At 38.9% G+C, this 18,528-nt stretch overlaps 1 protein-coding gene across 5 annotated transcripts; it reads left to right on the top strand.

Annotated features, from left to right (window-relative positions):
• Positions 1-2,720: 2,720 nt before the first annotated feature.
• On the top strand, positions 2,721-18,227 carry SEC61A2 (SEC61 translocon subunit alpha 2). 5 transcript variants are annotated; one of them, XM_050898012.1, is made up of 12 exons: positions 2,721-2,730; positions 3,957-4,024; positions 7,958-8,023; positions 8,819-8,897; positions 12,270-12,401; positions 12,545-12,654; positions 13,260-13,413; positions 14,374-14,534; positions 15,604-15,801; positions 16,022-16,213; positions 16,360-16,436; positions 17,119-18,227. In XM_050898012.1, the coding sequence occupies exons 1-12, from the start codon at positions 2,724-2,726 to the stop codon at positions 17,303-17,305; spliced, it is 1,431 nt and encodes a 476-aa protein (XP_050753969.1). In that variant the 5' UTR covers positions 2,721-2,723; the 3' UTR covers positions 17,306-18,227. The 5 variants fall into 5 exon arrangements, with proteins under 5 accessions (XP_050753969.1, XP_050753994.1, XP_050753978.1 ...); XM_050898037.1 differs by lacking the exon at positions 7,958-8,023; XM_050898021.1 differs by lacking the exons at positions 2,721-2,730; positions 3,957-4,024 and adding an exon at positions 4,032-4,167.
• The last annotated feature ends 301 nt before the right edge of the window (positions 18,228-18,528 follow it).

Raw genomic sequence — 18,528 nt, 5'->3', positions numbered from 1 at the left:
ACTCCAAGCTGATGATCACATAAAACCACATTTTTTTCACTATGACAATAGACACAAGGGAAGAACAGACCCAGTATTTTTGAGTTTCACGTGGCCTGAACCTGACGTTGCCACACACCACTCACACACAGGCTGTGCAGGTTTGGTTATCTAACCAAGTAAAGGATGCTGGAGTGTTCAGAGCCTGCTTTATCCTCCCGGTGAGGGACACAGCTATTGCTGTAGTGCTGCTCAGCTAAATGCCCCCAGCCCAGCGTTGCTGTGCCATGGAGCCCCCCCAGGGTGCCGGGGTAAGGAAGGGAGAGGTTCAACGCAACTCTCTGTGGTATTGCTGATGCAGATTGCCTGCAGAACACTGCTCTTTCGTGATGGCTAACAGCTACCAGGAGCAAGACGAAGCACTTGCTGAGTTAGGGGTTAACGCTATTTCTCCCACCAATTCTGGATGCACACAAGGCTGTTTTCAGTCTGCGTGCCATGCTCTGCACGCAGACTTGGCCCTCCCTGCACGAGTGCTGGATTGCTTTTGCAAAAAAGCATTTCGGAAAAGAGAAGCAGAAATTGCGAAAGCCCCAGACGAGGGTGCTGCTTGACAGTGGGAGCGAGTTTCCTGGGCGTGCAGGAAACTTAATTTGGGGAAGTGCCAGATGAAATTGTATACAAGCTGGGTGAGTGGGTAACAGAGCAGGTCCCAGTCCTTGGACAGGAGAATTTTGTGGGTCATTAAAACAAGCAGCAGTGAAGCTTTATGTGCTGTTAGATAGCAAAAAAGCTAACTAGGAAGAGAGGAAGTGTTATGGCACTTGTGCGTTGTGGTGTGTGGGCTGAGATGCAGAGGTAATGACAGAAGTTGTGAATGAATGTTCAGGATTTTCAGAGAGAAGTGCAAGACTAGAAAAAAAGTGAAGACATTTAAGGAAAAGACATGTTAGGTTGAGCAGTTCATTAAAGTCAGCAGTAACTCTTGGTGACAAGAAGAAGATACATCAGGAAAACAAATATTTTAAAACACATATTTTAGTAACAGTGATGTTATTTTAGATTTTAAAAAAATCTAGCCTGAATTTTGAAGGCACAAAGTTTTGAATACCACAATAGTATTCATTTGGAATGAGCAAAGAAAATAACACTGCATTTTGATTTTTTTACTTCCGTTACTGGGAACCCATTCATAGATGACACAGTAACATTTCTTCAGCACACCTGGAGTGGTGCATCTATGTTAGTATGGATTGAAGAAACCTCCTGGACCTTTTATCAATGGCCAAAACGTGGGCCAGCAACTTGCAGATAGGAACGTTTGCTATGAGCAAGCAAGCTAACAAGACCTGTAATTTAAAGAACTTTTAAGGTAAGTTAAAAGTTAAGATGGCTAAAAATCTGAACAAAGGGTAATTACAAGAAACTTCCTGAAGCTCAGCTATTAATTTGTTGATTATAATCGACAAGTAAGATGCTAGGCCAATTAATTACGGGCATTTGTCAGACTATTCAGGAGCTATAGGTGAAAGTAATTGCTCCAGAGTAACTCATTAGTATTTGTAAAATTATGACTATATAAACTGGAAGAAAAAGCCTTTCTCAGTGATTTCAGATGAGGGAGGCTATTGAACAAAATTATTTGAAAATACTGTAGCAAGGTCTTGGTTAAGAGGATTTCTTCTCAAGGAATGCAGAATAAAATCCTATATATAGATTCAAGGTTGGGGAGGAGCCCCAATCCTTCACACATCTCATATTCTTTCCTGGTAACTTAGCGTAAAACACCTGTAATGTCAATGGGGAAGACAAGCCCACGTGTAGGATGTTACTTCAGGAAGAATAAATACCATTTTAGAAGGTCCTGCAATGAATTCCAGTCAGCCTTTTTTTACAGACCATTGCCTGTTGTAACAGAGAGCTCTGAAGAACGTTTGATACCTGTTTTGGTGATACCCATTCCCAGTCCAGGCACTCTCAGTTGTCAGGTTCCCTTCACCCAGGGACCTGTGATTTTATCAAATTACCTGTGAAATTACCACATCCACCCATCAATATGGGTGGATTAGGGTACTAGTAAAACACTCCGCTACCAAACCGCTAAACCTGTGCTTTTCCGATCAATACTACTGTATCGACAGCATCAAGGAAAACAACGCGAAATCCCTGAGGACTAACGAGCGCGGCTGCGATTCAGAGGGAGGAGGAGATGCTTTCCTCCTTTCACACGAAATCAGAGTTGAGTTTTAGCGGGGGGGAGGCCGCCCGTTCCCGCCCGTGGGCAGGCACGGCACCGCCTCAGCGACGCCTCAGGCGTCGCTGAGGCGGTGCCGTGCCTGCCCACGGGCGGGAACGGGGGGCTCTCTGCCCTCACAGCGCGCAGAGCATTCTGGGAGCGCGGCCTCCCGCGGGTCTTTCGCCATTGTAGCTGTCCTCTGACAGCCTGATCCGCCCCGTAACGGCGATTATTCCTCCCCTCACCCGAGCTGCCGCGGATACCGTTCGCCTCGGAGGAGGGATCGCGGGCGGCGCTCAGCGAGCCCGTTAGTGGTGGCGATACCGGTTTTTTTCCCCCCGCCGCGTCGGTGCCGCCGTCCCTTCAGGGCAGGGATAGTCGTCCCGAGCGATGCCTGCGCGCAAAGGGGGTGGGGCCCTGCGGCCGGCGTCACGTGACGGCGCCGGCCGGCGGCGGAGGGGAGCGGCGGTGACAGCGGCTGAGGCAGGCGGCTGGTCCCGCCGCCGCCATGGGCAGTGAGTACGGACAGCGCCGGCCGCGGGCGGGAGGCGGCCCGGGGAGCCGGCCCGGGACAAGGGGTAGCGGGCCCGGGGAGCGGGGTCGCTGCCTGTGTGAGGGCAGGACGTGGCCAGTCGCCGGCCCGGCGGGCTGAGGTGGCGGCGTGTTTGAGGTGGCCGCCCCAGGCAGGCCGGAGAGGCGGCGGCAGCGGGGCAGCCTCCTCCCGAGCAGGTTTCCCTGCGGCCGGGCAGAGGGTGAGGCGAGTCACCGCTTGGCACCGGTTTGTGCTGGGTTATTTTATTTTCCCTAGCCTTAGTATTTTAAGCTGTGCCGCCTTCTGTGGAACAAGATGCACCTTCTGATGAGCTGTCTGAGGGCTTGGAATAAATAAAGGAGGAATGTGTCACGGAACAGTGTAAAAGTCAACATGACATTTCGACCAAAATGTTACTTAACTTGGTTTGCAGTGTAGTAAATGCGTTTTCTTTGAAGAGGTACTGATGATTGTTTTATATGGCGATCCGAATGTGTTGGGGCTGGGAATAATGTATAAGTTTTGGAGGACAAACTACCCATCAAACACCTGTGCTTTGATTTTTTAAATTTTTTTTTTTCCCCAGAAAAAGAGCTCAAACTGTTGAGTTTTTCTGTGTTTTTAAAGGATAAACTGTGAAGAGAGACGTATCAAAAGTTAAAATAAAATCCCCCAAAGTTCTGATCAGAATAAGTGTTGCAGTGATTTAAATTAAGATTTCTAAACATATTTTAGAGATTGAATTATATTTCTCAGTTAAATAGTTCTGTAAAACACAAGATATTAATCTCTACATGGATATTTTTTGATGTCAGTATTCTTTGCTTCTGTGTTTAACTAGCACAGACTGATACTAGGTCATTTATTTTTAGATGGAATACAATTTAGTTCACTTCTGGTGATACATACAGTGCTGCTTCTCATCTAAAATCATTCCAGCTGTGCAAAAAGGATGGGCCAAATCTGATTAGAACAAGAGTTCTCTTTCACATTTTTGCCCTGTTTTCAACTGTTTTAAGAAGAGGGCATTAGTTTTCAGCCATTGAATTAGAGTGTGTGTTGATAAAATAATTCACTTATAAAGCGTTACTTAAACTTCATTTTTTCCCTTAGAAGTTAAATAAAGTTGTATGAAGTTTTATAAATTCATAAAGGTTCATTAATATATTTTTCTCTCTTCTTTTGTATGTGTTTGTTTTCCTGGAACAGTAAAATTTTTAGAAGTTATTAAGCCATTCTGTGCAGTGTTACCTGAAATCCAGAAACCGGAAAGAAAAGTGAGTGTCACATTATGTTCTTACTTTTATTGGCTCGAAGATAAGAGAATATGGTATTATGCAAGTCCACACTCCAATGTAAATACAGACAGCGGGCCCTAAAGTAGGACATGTTCTTTGGAGGAGGGGGAATCCATGTTAAGGTAAAAGATTACCATGATGATGAATTCTTAACAGCCTTCTGATAAGTTGTTTCACTTGGTAATTATGCTAACTAATTTTTTAAAAGAAGTCTCATCTGTAGACTAAGTTTATTTAGTTTTAGCTCCATATGATTGGATCTATTTTTATATACTAGAACAGAGTTTTCAAGGTTTTTTTTCCCTGTGGATACCACTATTGGCTTTGAGTACTGGTCACAACTCTGAGCTGGCTTGTATATTACTTTGAAAAGGCTTGTGCTGTAATTCAGGAACCACAAATTCAGTTCTTCCTTTCCCACAAAATTTTTTCCACTCCCATAGCCGTGATTCACCTTGATGAAGTGGGAAAGTGATCTGTGATATAGTTCAGGTAATTGTTCCCTGTTCACCTACTGGATGTGACACTTCCTTCTGAAATCGGTGAACTGAGTTCATTTACGGCTGATCTCTCTGTTCTCCTGGCCTTGGAAGCTCCTCTCATTTTTCAGCACATTTTCTAGATTAAAATTAGTTAATTTCTGCAGATCAGAAAGGCATCTGCCTTGTTAAAAAAAAAACAAAAACAAACAAAAAAACCAAACAAAAAACAACTGACCATTTTTTACTTCCAAAACTCAAGCAAGCACATATCGCCTAGGTGATAAAGGTTCTAGAGAGTAACAAATTTACGTAATATTTGTTGTCATGACTGGCATGAAAATTCCTTAAGAGCTAAATGTTGATTTTTATATTCTTAAAAGGAAGTGCATAGCTGGGAACATGATACCATCCGAGAGAATCCTCTTTTGTTGATGAGATATTCCCGAAGGTTAGGACTGGATGCAGAGATGTTTGTGCCAGTAACCATAGCTGAGCCTGCTGGATTGAATGGAGAAGATACAGTAAAAACTCCTGATTATTCCCCTCTGGAATTGATTTTTAAAAAGATTGGGATTTATCCCCTGGCTCCTTGCTCCATCTGTCTTTCCTTGTTGCTTTCCAGCATCTTTCCCTCTTGGGACAAATTTCCAAACAAATTATTTAGGTCAGACAAAGGCATCTTCAGAGCAGGAATCTCCAGAGCCAGACCCTTTGCTACAATTTGGATGCACCAGATGTGGGTGGAAGGTGCCCATCTTTGTTTCTGCAGCGGTGAACCTTAGTGCAATCTTCTGGTGATGATTTATGGCATATCTGTGATTAGCTGGTTACATCTGTCCCATTTTTGTCTAGTGAAGTGGATGGGAAGAGGAAGCTAAGGCAAATCTACAGATATTGATGTTTCTCTAAAGCTCATCGACAGTTGTGATTTTTCTCTTGGTTTTTTGCCTCCTGCCTTTCTATTTGCCAGAGAGGAAGAGGGGCTTGATCTGCCCATGTCCTCCATCAGCAGATGAAGGATGCCCAGAGGGGTGCCGAGATTCCTGTCCTCGCTATTTGGGTCACTTTGTCTTTATTACTGTCTAGGTCAGTGTCTAGGCAATGACTGCCAGTTGCCAGCTTTGTACAAATTTCAAGTGAAAATATAATTGGGAACATCTTTCACAGACTGAAAAGCCCCTTGACTATTTTAAGTTCCTTGCTTGTGTGTAGTCTATCAAGTGACCTAGGTCATTCTATGTAACTGTAATTCTTTGTTATTTATTGTTTTCTTGCAAGCTGTCACTGGCAGACATCGTCAGTAATGGTTTTAGTGGGTTGGTTAAGGCCAGGATAAGAAATGAAGATGATAAAATAGAAAAAGAAATATATTTTCTCTAAACTTGTATTGATTGTTAAGTGAAGATGAAGTTCTGATTCAGTTGGGCTCTCACTGAATCATTTTGCCATTATTGCTGACGAGGGAGGTGGGCTTTTTCTGTCACTAGGGAATGTTGCTTTTGTGTTTTGGCCAACTTGATTATCAGGAGCAATTGCTACTTTTTGTAGTTAGTGGTATCAGTTCATATTTCCCTCATATGCACAGATTTTTCTAAGAGGAACACGCTGTTCAGAACACCAAGAAGATGACGCTTAAGTTGTTTCATTTTCACAAGTTTTAAGAAAAATGTCAAAGGAATAAAATGTCCAATTGAATCTGATGAGATGATGAAATGTACTGTCCCTGTGCTTGTTATCATTTGTGGCTGGAATATTTTGGTACCAGCCTGTATTTTGCTGTTCCTGGCATATGGATTCGGATGCCTCCTTTCTCTTTTTTGTCTTTTTGAATCATAGAGACTGTTTTCCTTGTGAATAACTGTGATTTGGGTGATGCAGAATTTCTCTAATGTTCATATTCACTGCAGTTAGAGAGAGAGCCAGAACAGTTGTAGAGCTTGACTGGTGCCTCAGAAGCTAAGGTTAACTGTTGGGCTGCAGAGATAATTTGGTTAAGCATTTTTCTTTTTAAAAGTCTGTACTTAAAATCTGAATTATAGAATTCAGACAGCACTTGGTAAAGTGGGTCAGCACTGCATAAAGTCTAACACAAGATACTGTTTGGATTTATTCGCTGCTGTCACTATTTTTCTTTTTTTAACTTTGTACTGTAAGTATTTTTAGCATCTGGCCTCTTTTAAGAGTGAGGTGGTATCAGTAAATAAATTAAATTACTGGGATTATTTTGCTTCTGAGTAAGCGCATGCTTTTACTTACAAAGATACAGACTGCTTCTGGGTTTTCTTTTGCTTGAGAAGCTGTGCTGCTGCATGGGTTTGTAGTTTCTCATTTGTGGGTATTCAGTACATATAAAATCAGGCACTAATCCTTTGTCTTGTTACCTCTCTACAGGCAGATTCAGTGGTTGGAGGCAGAAAGCTAGTATTTCTGCTGTATCTATCTTACATGTTAGTTCATGGCACGTTTTAGTAGCTGCTGTACTCTTGCCTACAGTGAACACACTTATCCTAATGTTTACGGTCCATGGAGGAGAGGTGGGAACTTGAACATAACACTGCATCTTAGCTCTCTCTGGTCTCTTCAAGTGCATTTCTTACTATTTTATGCTTTAAGTAATCCTCTGGTTCAAACTTAAATCTTGTGATTCTTTTCTTCTTGCACCTGGCACTAGTTACAGTTGCCTGAAATGTTGTGATCCTGAGATTCTCTTCAATGTATTAGTGACTAATAGTCATTGAGCTCACTTTCTTTTTAAACTAATATATAATCTACATCGATAAAAATATTTTGGAGGGGAAAAAAAAGAGTCTTTAAAAATTATTTTGTTTTCTGTGTCCATGAACATAATGGTGAATTTAAGCTTCCCCTAACACCCTTTGAAGAACTTAGTTCTAAATATTTTGAATTGCTATCCAAAACTCATAGTTCTTCTGGTTTTTATTGCTTGTCTTCACAGCAGTTAAATCTCTTTAAAAACTTTATACTGCTTCAGTTTAATAGCTTCCAGCCTTACAAACCAGTGCCTCCAATCTGTTGAAGCCTAGAGCACTAATCACTGAAGATAAGGTTTTTTTGCATTTATCTTTCATGTTTGTTTTGGTATTTCCATGTTTTTAGCCATATTATTGCTTTTCTGTAAATACTCACTGTATTAGAATACTATATATAAAATACATTCTACTCACTGAATGTCGGCCACACTGTCTGCCAGATCCCATATAGGTTTTCTTTGACTACACAGAAGCCCATGACTGTCTCTCTCTATAAAATCTGAAATCATATTAAAAATAAATTCTAATGAGAAATTATGCCTTCTGGTTCAATATCTTTGCATTTAATTCTGAATGATACAGCATTTAGTACTAATGTGAGAGTACAGTGGAAATTCTACATACAATGAACACATTAATCTCTACAACCTGTTCTGTAGATCCAGTTCAGAGAGAAGGTACTATGGACGGCTATCACGCTCTTCATTTTCTTAGTATGCTGCCAGGTAGGTATTGATGTTTTCTGTGTTTCAGAAAATGTGTGTTCTGTACATATAAAATAGAATGCTAAGTGTGTGAAGTTCTTGTTTCATGTTGACCTACCAGTTTCAGTTATGTATTTTTATGGTTAAGTATTTAAAGTTCAGTTAAAGAAACCTAATTCCCTGAAATAGTCTTTATTATTGACTGTAGAATTTGAATATTCAAATTTGATGGAGGAAGATTTACAGTGTAGTTTATGCTGTATCTTTAATTTGTACTGAAAAGAAATTCTGTTTAGGACTGTTTAAAAAAAAAATTAAAAACCTGCTTGCTTCTGTCTTCTCAAAGATGTTTTGCTACAGTTTTCGCTCTTTTTTTTTTTTAACTCAAAATTGCTGCAAAAATTTTGGTGAAATAAGTAATGGAATATCATCTAATATTTTTCCCCATTCTGTTAATGATTTGTGGTGGCTAACCTATTTATTTTACCATTTTTCTGTTCTTTTGGGGAGTTGTAGTACTCTAAAATCATGTATGTCAGGCATTTACATCTTCAACTTCAGTAATCTGGTTTATGTGCACTGACTCTTCTTTCTAGGGGTTTCTGCTTTTTCCTGTAGAAAGGTCTTAGTTTAGTTCTCCGAGTCATACCCCAGTTGGAGGATTAAAATAGATGGTGTCAGTATCTCTGGTTTAATTAAAAAAACCCAAACTTGGAATAAATGATATTAAACAGTGTAACAGTTGAATCGTTACACATTTAGATTGATGCGTGCTTTCTTTGTATATCTGTTTAATACTGTTGTGTGCTTTGACAGATACCTTTGTTTGGAATCATGTCATCAGATTCTGCAGATCCGTTCTATTGGATGCGAGTCATTCTTGCGTCCAACAGAGGTTAGTAGATTATTCCTTTCTCTGTTTTGTATCAGTATAAACAGACCAGGAGAAAAACGGTTGGCTGTTAAATTTCATACAACCCAGATGTCGTGTTGAAACACTTTGTAAAATTCTTAACGCAGATGTAATTAAAATTGACTGATACTTGAGGACTGCTTAGTCTTAGGAATGGGGTTTCCTTTGACATGCAGATGAGATTAATCTTAATTCTCAAGTTTTGGGATGATTCTGTTTCGAATTGTAGAGCAGTCTCTTTCTGATTAACATATGGGACAGGGAATCTTCTACCCCACCACTTATGAACAGCACTAATGTGCAGTATGAGAGTGTTGACTGGAAAATACCTGATGTGTGCAAGTCAGTTACGCCTCATAATATTTTGGCAACATTATGGGTGAGTAATTTTATAGGTGGGAAAGCTGAAGGCAGAGATGATTAGGCTTATAGTTTAGCAAAGCCAAACTAACTTATTTTAGAATAGACAAGAGGATCCCAACCAAATGTATAAGAAGACTTAAACTAATGCTAGAAGTCTGAAACTTAAGATGGATGACCTGGCGTGCATGACTCTAAATAAGGGCACTGACCTCATCTGTATCTTGGAAAATTGGCTGGAAGTAAGAAAATCAGTGGAACCCTCTAATGTGAAGGTACAAATTATTTAGGAATGGCAAATTTTGTCACACCAGTGAAGATAATAAATTAAGGTAAATAAGTTACCTGTTTCAAACTCTGCTGCAGAATTTGCGTATAAAATTCTGTGTCTTACTAGCAGCATATGATACTAAATATGCTATCCAGTACCCAGACAGAATGGTAACAGTGGCCAAGAAAAGACTAGAGAGACTGTGAAGGCAATGAAAAGCAGGAGTGGGAAAGTTAATTTTTGCCTAAGTCAACTGACTAGATGTCATTGGAGAGTATGAGGTAAAGGCTGAAGTTTTTGACATCCTAATTTTCTTGCTGTTGGAGAAGTAGAGATTTCCATGAGATATGATGTAATATTTAACATGGTACTGAACACTGTGTAGACTCTAGGATGCAAGTATGAAACAACCGAATTATAATAATGACTTTAATGCTTTCTTATGTTACATTTTGGTAGCAGGGAAAACACTAAAAGAAAATATGAAAAAAATAATTGTGCAATAATGCTTAAAATTTTTAAAAACTAGAACTGAAATGAGGACTCTGGTAGTTAGGCAGAAATGAAAAGAAGACTCCAGACAATAGGGGAGGTGCTCAAAAACACTTTGTTAAATTCAGATTACTTATTAAAGGCTCTTCAGGAAATCAAGCTATTGCGGGATAAGAGGGAAGACTTAATGGCTTAAGAACTGGTTGAAAAGGTCAGAAGAAATGTCTGTACAAATCTGTAAGGTGCCATAAATTGAATATTGCATGCAGTTCTAATCTACCGTGCCACAAAGGATATAGTGGAGCTAAAAAAACATTCAGGAAAAGGCACCAGGGAGAATCTAAGGTAGGTATTAATCTATAGAAGGAGATCCTAAAAAAATAAGGATTCTTTGCCATGAAATGTGCATATCCCGAATGTCTTTTAAGTTTTCATCTCTGGAAAAAAAAGTGGATAGAGAATAGATAGTCACTGTTTCCTTACACTGTAAGAGGGAAGGGGCAGCCAACGGTATTATTAAGCAGCACATGTAACTCAAAGTTTCTGAATAAATTACTGGCAGAAGTTGCCAGAAGCAGTTTCTGAATAGATGACTGATATATGGGAAAAGGGAAATACAGAATGATACTTACCCAAAGAAGGGGCCCCTTTCAGGGGTGGGGTGTGAGGATAGACAAGCTGCTAGGCTGATCAGCTATGGATATACTGTTTCTACTTCTTTTCATCTTTCCATATGGCCTTACAGACCATGCTTCCCCTGTCACTGGTTCTTGTTGAGACTTTACAATTTTTTATTAATAATTTTCTTCGTAATTTTATGAGGAAACACCACTGTACTACACGTGAGAGCAGAGTTCCACTTAAATGTACCAAATTGAAAAGAATTGTAAGCTGATTCTCTTTTGAATCCTCCTGGTGGATGTTATGACTTAACATCAGAAAAAATGTGCGTTATTTCTGTCCCTTGAGTGACCATGTAAAAGATGGTGATGAAGTAATTTGATCTGGCATAATTGAATATTAAAATTGTAAAATGTGTCCTTTACCCAAACTTTTTCTTTAAGGTATCAGCTTGGGAAATGTGGAAAGTTTGATCACTTGGTAGTTCTAGTTTCTTAATTTTCATCCAGATTTTCAATGTTTTGGTTTTTTAAGCTTTCAGCATCTTCAGATAGGAGAAAATTTTGTGGTATTATCTGAAGGACAAATTAAATTTCAAAAAGTAATCTCTTCATAATGCTGTTGCTCCAAAAACATGATGTGTAAGAATGTCTCTGTATTGAGATGGGAGAGTATATTGTACAGGCAAGAGGTGGGCTATTTTCCTGAGTTTAATGGCTTTGTGTACCTTCAGTTCTGCTCCCATACCACATTATAATATAACTCAAGCAGATATCAGTACTTGAACAATACCTTGCTGAGAATATTTCTAAAACAGAGTATCAGGTAGTGGTTCCGGTGTTGCAGGTGCATCAGTCTGAGGATGCAAGCAAAGGGAGTGATGCCCCAGTTTTTATTACACCAGATGAAGTGATTGGGAGGGAAAACCAGGCAGGTTTTCTGGAATATACACGTATGTGCTGCAGCAGTAGTGTCTTACAAAGTTCTGTCGCCCTGTTCGAGTTGTATACAATTGGAAGTTGATACCTTGGTGACATTGCACCAGTATCTGGCAAAGCAGAGCATCTTAATGACATGGGTTTGTTTTGTTAAGAAAGAGTTTAATCCTAAACTTCTGTGCTCTTAACTAGAGTCAGGGATTCTGAGAGTGGCATTATCAGCCACTGTGGATCTACAGCATCTTTCTTGTGATCTTCAAAATTAAACTTTTGGAAAATGAGACAGTTGAAGCACTGACAGAGTAAACAACCAGGGACAAGATGCTTTCCAGTGAAAGGTTCCTTGATATGATATGCCAAAAAACGGAGCTTCAGTGTGCGTTGACCTTTAGTGTTAGCATGATTTCACAAAAATATTTTAAGTGAAAAGCTACACAAGTTTTTCATGCTGCCTTCAAAATTACAGATTTTAAGACAGCAGCCAGCCTTCTTTTGTGAGGAGGTAACGGTCTTTGTTTTGATCATACCTGTACTGGAATATACATGTTCGAAGCGTTATGAAAAAGGTTCCTTATAGGTCAGAAACCTTTCAACAGACCTAATATCCTCAGAGTGTAATTCTTTAGGAGAGATGCTTGAATGGCAGTTGTGTTAATTTTTCTTCCTGTTTAGGTACTTTGATGGAATTAGGTATCTCACCCATTGTGACATCTGGTTTGATCATGCAGCTGCTAGCTGGAGCAAAGATCATTGAAGTTGGTGATACTCCAAAAGACAGAGCCTTGTTCAATGGAGCTCAGAAATGTAAGCACTCTTCTAATTAAAATTAACAAGCATATTTTTATTCTTGGGAAAGCAGCCTGCCAAAGTGACACTAGATGTGAGATTTCTTTGGTAGGTGATTTCAGCAGATTTTTTTAAAGGATTTGCTTTCTCTCTTGTTTTAGTATTTGGGATGATTATTACCATTGGGCAAGCCATTGTGTATGTTATGACTGGAATGTATGGAGATCCTGCTGAAATGGGTGCTGGAATTTGTCTTCTTATTATAATTCAGGTTTGTAATGAGCTATTTTGTGTGTAACTGAGAGTGGTTAGATACAGTATAGCTGGAAGGAAAAATCTTTCTATGTCTGGTTGCCTTTTATTTATTTATTTTTAATGCTATAAAGCATCATCTTTTGTATCTGTTTATGAGAAATTCTAAATATTCCATAAAGGATGAGAAAGTTGGGATAGTTCTTATAAAAAATGTTTCAGATAGGAGTGGCTATGTGATTCAAAATACAGGAATTGGTAGACATTGAAAGCAGTAGCTGCTGTTCAGTACCATGGACGACTTCTCACTAAAGGGCACCGATGCAGCTTTGGGACATTATCCTGTAGAGCAAAGCAGTAAACGCACAGACTTAAACACTTTTTTGAAAAAAGTGCTTACTGAGTAATCTGTTTGCTAGCGTCAGTGTTGAAAAGTCACAGAGATAATTGCCAGGTGAGATGCGCAGGCATTTGTACGTGAGAGGGCAAAAATACTGCATGAATGATACTTAGATGAAAAACTTAATGATCACTCTCCAACAAAATACTGAAGCAGGGAATTAATACATAATTCTTGACTTGATTTATTCTTGTTTCTGCTCAGCTTTGTTTCTTTTCCCACAGCTGTTTGTTGCTGGTTTGATTGTGTTGCTGTTAGATGAGTTGCTACAGAAAGGTTATGGCTTGGGGTCTGGTATTTCCCTGTTTATTGCTACGAATATCTGTGAAACCATTGTCTGGAAGGCTTTTAGTCCCACTACCATCAACACTGGCAGAGGTACGTGTGCAATTGCAATTAGTTATAACGTGTTTCAGTGGATGTATACTGTACATAAACTAGCAGATGTTTATCAGATGGATATTAAAAAAATGGTTTAATGTGTGATGATTAACTTCTAAAGTCAGTTGTCTAACATTGAAGATGAAAATGTTGTCTGACTTACGTGAAGATTAATAACCTACAAGTTTGCCTTTGCTGATTTGAATTGCAGTAGTTAAAATGGGACTTGAAGCCCTTTGACTGAAAATTTTTGGATTTCCAAACTGGAATAGTCTGGTTTTAGCATCATTTAGTCGATAGAAATAGAGAAGAAATTCTGTATGTTCAGAGGAGTTGTTTATGAACCAACTGTTGTTGGTGGCTATAGGATACTTTTATAGTTGGTGCCTCCAAATTGCTTCAAGCTAGTTTGATTCTTCAGAGACTACAGTCTCTTCATTTGTCAGCCGATCTTTGACATCTGGTTGTCCTGAGACCCTAGAAATACCAAGTAAAGATACAGCCTGTTTGCATCACGAAGTTTACTAGTTTAATGCATACATTTGAAATCCTGAGCCATGTTTTTAGTTTGCTTTCATTTTCACCTGATTTTTAGTAGTTCTGTATATTGCATTTTATTACTGCTTTTCTAAAGCTGTTTTCCTCCTCATTTATTATTTCTTCCTTCCAATCATCCTCCTGCCCCCAGAAAAGAAAGAAAAAGAGTATTCTTTCATGTGTGAGACTTGTTTGTTTGTTTGTTTGTTTAACCAGGAATAATGTTTCGGTAGATTATTCTACACTCTATAAGCTAAAACAGAATCCTGTATTGTGATATTTTTTTTGTAACAGGATTTATGTCCTATTGTATCTGATTTTATATGTGTCATTCTTAAAATTTCCAAAAGAAAGATATTATTTTTTAAAATGTTTTTAATTTACAGATTATAATTTCTTTTACTTTTTTGGTTCATGCAGGAACAGAGTTTGAGGGTGCTGTGATTGCATTATTTCATCTTCTGGCTACACGAACTGACAAAGTCCGGGCTTTGCGGGAGGCTTTTTACCGACAGAATTTGCCCAATCTCATGAATCTGATTGCTACAGTATTTGTATTTGCTGTAGTCATATATTTTCAGGTAAAATGAGAAATTCCTCATAGTAACTCTGCAGCTGCATAGGTAGAAGTGCATGGACCTTAGACACTGCAGTCATTGGGAAAAAATGCAAAAGTTAAACTAGAGTAACTGAAGTATCTTAGCTTTGAGTAAGAAACTCTTTATTTCAATATTGTTATTTCAGTAACATACCTCTGTGACAGTACAGCTGTTAAATTTTATAGCCAGACGTACTTGTACTCAGACAGTGATGTAATCTCACATTCCATTAAATGCCATACACACTATGAGAGTATTTTTACTAAAAATGGATTCTGGAACGGCAGTAGTTGCATCACACAAATAATATACTTGATACTCATTGTTGCCTTAAAAGAATACTTTTGGACAGAGCTAGAGAACCTTGCTGCTTTGAGGCGCGTATGGTACAGATTTGTTCTAGAAAACAACCATGTAATTAATGCATAGCTTATTGGTTTTCCCCGTAATTTTCTTGAAATACTTAGCTAGTGTTTCTTTTTAAATTTAAGTATTTACTAAAATGGACACTAAAGAAGGATCCATATGGATATATTTTTTGTGTGTGTGTGTGTGGCTAAAATGTGATTTTTATTTTTTTTTATTATTTTTTTTTAAGCTGTTGAGTCAGATTGCTGGCAAAAAAATGAATTCCCTGGTTTTCAAATCTGTGTGGCTTTTCTTGGGTCTATTCAGATAGGAGCCTGCCCCAGAAAACAGAAGGCTGGGCTTACTACACAAAAGTCTGCTGTTAACTGGCTAGTTAAGTTAAAAGCCATTAAAGGCTTTTATCAAACCCTGTTCTATAAAGTGTATTTTAGAGGAATATCATTTAGCAGATGAGAGATAATGTTTATATAAAAAGAATCTAATACAACCAAGCAGTAACACTTACAAATCCTTAAAATTTGTAATCCAGACTGTAGCAGAAAGCCTTTGAGTTTTACTGTCTCAGACCTTGCACTCCTTGTTTATCTAGCAAGAACTCTGTGGTCAGGAGTAGCTTTTAGGCATGCTAGGAGTACCTTCTATCTTGGAAATAAACTTGCTGCATTTGTGTTCTTTCCCATAGGGCTTTCGTGTTGATTTACCTATCAAGTCTGCACGATACCGTGGACAGTACAGTAGCTATCCTATCAAGCTCTTTTATACCTCCAACATTCCCATCATTCTGCAGTCTGCCTTAGTTTCGAACCTCTATGTTATTTCCCAGATGTTGTCTGTTCGTTTTAGTGGCAACTTCTTGGTGAACTTATTAGGACAGTGGGCAGTAAGTATTTTACCACCTTTTTAACGGCATAAAATGATTTGTGTATATTGCTTCATTGTGAAACTTTGGTATTTAACCAGCAGAAAACTGGAATACTTACTTTTTAACGTTTGTGTATAAAAGCTGTTTTAAACATTGAAGAGGAATTCCTCTATAAATACAGGATAGGAATGTGAGAGGTCTGTGAGAAATAACTAATTGCCTTTTCTTCCTCTCATAGGACGTCAGTGGTGGCGGCCCTGCTCGCTCTTACCCTGTTGGTGGCCTGTGCTATTACTTGTCCCCTCCAGAATCCATGGGTGCAATATTTGAGGATCCTGTCCATGTAATAGTTTATATAATATTTATGTTGGGATCCTGTGCGTTCTTCTCGAAGACTTGGATTGAGGTGTCTGGCTCATCAGCGAAAGATGTAGGTGTTCTGTCAAACGTGCCTAAATGTTTTCAGACACTGCCTCTAATTTAGAACTGACTACTAACTGATCAGTTATTACTCTGACTAAATACCAGGTGACTATGAAACACCGCAGCAATTTCATAAAATTATGGGTTTTGCAGGTTGCCAAGCAACTCAAAGAACAGCAAATGGTGATGAGAGGCCACAGGGATACTTCAATGGTTCATGAGCTTAACAGGTAAGGAAATGCTGACTTCCAGCTGGATGGTTAGGAGCGCTGGGGAGGTGTCAACTAGAGCAGATATTCTCGGAAAAATCCGAGACCTGTTTCCACTGCAAATGTCAAGATTCTTCCCATTCAGCTGTTGCCTTTCCTAGTAATGCAGAAGATGTTTATAGCAGTAGGTAAGAGATTAACCTGTAGTGTCTTTTGTTTAAGTGGCATAATGAGGGAATTTGGGTCGAACCTTTTCCACGTTTGTAAAAGGAAGATACCTTGATTTTTACAGGTGTTTAATTTACCATTACTGAACTAAGATGACACTACAAAAGCGGTATTTTACGCAGTATGCAAAGCCTGCAGATCTATATTGAAAGGTAGATTTATCCCTACATATTTAAGTCAAAGCAGTTATTCTTAGCCCTGTGGAGGTTACATAGCACGCATACGTATAAAATTGTTATACTATGAATTGAAAAGCTTTGCCACTGTTCGGTTATTCACACAGCTTTCCTATCAGGGAATATTTAGTTTCTACTTCGTGCAGATATGGAAGATAGTAAGAGCTGATGGCAGAGTGGCATTTGCAATGCTAAATTTGTTGTTCAATATTCTAGTTGGTTGTTTTAATAGATGTATTGTTAGAATCCTTGGATGAAAATTCATGATTATGAATACTTTCTTGTTGTTGTTGGTACAGGTATATCCCTACAGCAGCTGCATTTGGTGGTTTGTGCATTGGTGCCCTTTCAGTGTTGGCTGACTTTCTAGGAGCCATTGGGTCCGGCACTGGCATTCTGCTTGCAGTCACCATTATTTATCAGTATTTTGAAATATTTGTAAAAGAACAGGCTGAAGTTGGAGGAGTAGGTGCATTATTTTTCTAGATGTCCAAATATTTCATGGTTTGTGTGAAAGGGAAAGTATTTTGACAACATGCGTCATTTAGTCCAATAATGCTATTTTCTTTTTACTTGTTTTAAAGTGCTACGTGTCCCATTACTGTAATGGGCATTGAGCAATGCCTGTGTGCAGCATTAGTACCAGCTGCCTTAAGAATAAAGTTTACATTATCTTGTTTAAGTATTATCTAGTGTTGCCTGTAATGCTGGAAACCAATTCATCTACCTTGCTGTTCAAACACTACAGTGAGATGGTAAAATGTATCAGTTTGATATCGGTAAACATTTTTGCACACAGCATTAAAATGTTAAATTTATTTCCCTGTCCTTAATAGGAAAAAAAAAAAATCTGAGTTCAGATTGCCACGTGCCAGTATTCTTGACAAAATTTATTTGTAGCCTGTATTTTACATTAATTTTTTATACTTTTTTAACTTGCATTTCCCCATCATTGAACTCAGCACTCCTTATTCCTTTGTGGTTTCTCCACCCAGGCACCTTTCTTTTAGCTCTAAGGGTGGACAAGCAAACATTTTACCGGAGACTGATACTCATCTCACCTGTGAACTGGTTCTGTGGTGGATTTGCTGCATCGCAGGGCCTGGGGCATTTCGGTTTCTTGCCCTGGGTCTCCTGTGAGATAGCATGGTAGCTGCTGTCATGCTAGCAAGTCGGCCCAGTAGTTTTGTTTAAACATGTACTTGTGAAAACTGTGCCACTGAAACTTCATGTCCACTTTGCTTTTGTGAGTCTAAAGAACAAGTCCTGGTTCCTAAAGCAATGTTCATAGAAGGGAAAGGCGGGGAACGAGGGGTTCCTGCTGCAAATCTATTTATGTTGTCGCACTTTACAGCGGCAATGTAACAACTGTAAACGTTAGACAATAAACTTATTTAATTAAGCTCTCTCCTGTGTCTTATCTGTGCAAGATGTAATTCATACGCGGTTTTTGATCATTTCTAACATGCTTTGTTAGTGAGGTAGGTCTGGAAGGCTCCCTCTTTTCCTCTTTATCCTTTCGCTTTCTAGAATATAATTCTGATCAGTTTTTAGCAGCCTTAATTAAAAAACAAATCTCAAGATTCCTCCCCTTAAAATCATTGAGCTTTTCTGCTTGGCTGTAATCAATGACTTTTTCCCTTTGATTTCACATTTTGATCTCTTCTGTCTTCTCTCATGCTTAACTTGAAAGTAACTTTGTGTTGTTT

This window comes from Gymnogyps californianus, chromosome 1, assembly GCF_018139145.2.
Source record: "Gymnogyps californianus isolate 813 chromosome 1, ASM1813914v2, whole genome shotgun sequence".
NCBI lineage: Eukaryota > Metazoa > Chordata > Aves > Accipitriformes > Cathartidae > Gymnogyps > Gymnogyps californianus.
The sequence above is the reverse complement of the archived record's forward strand: the minus strand, read 5'-3'. Positions and strand labels throughout refer to the sequence as shown.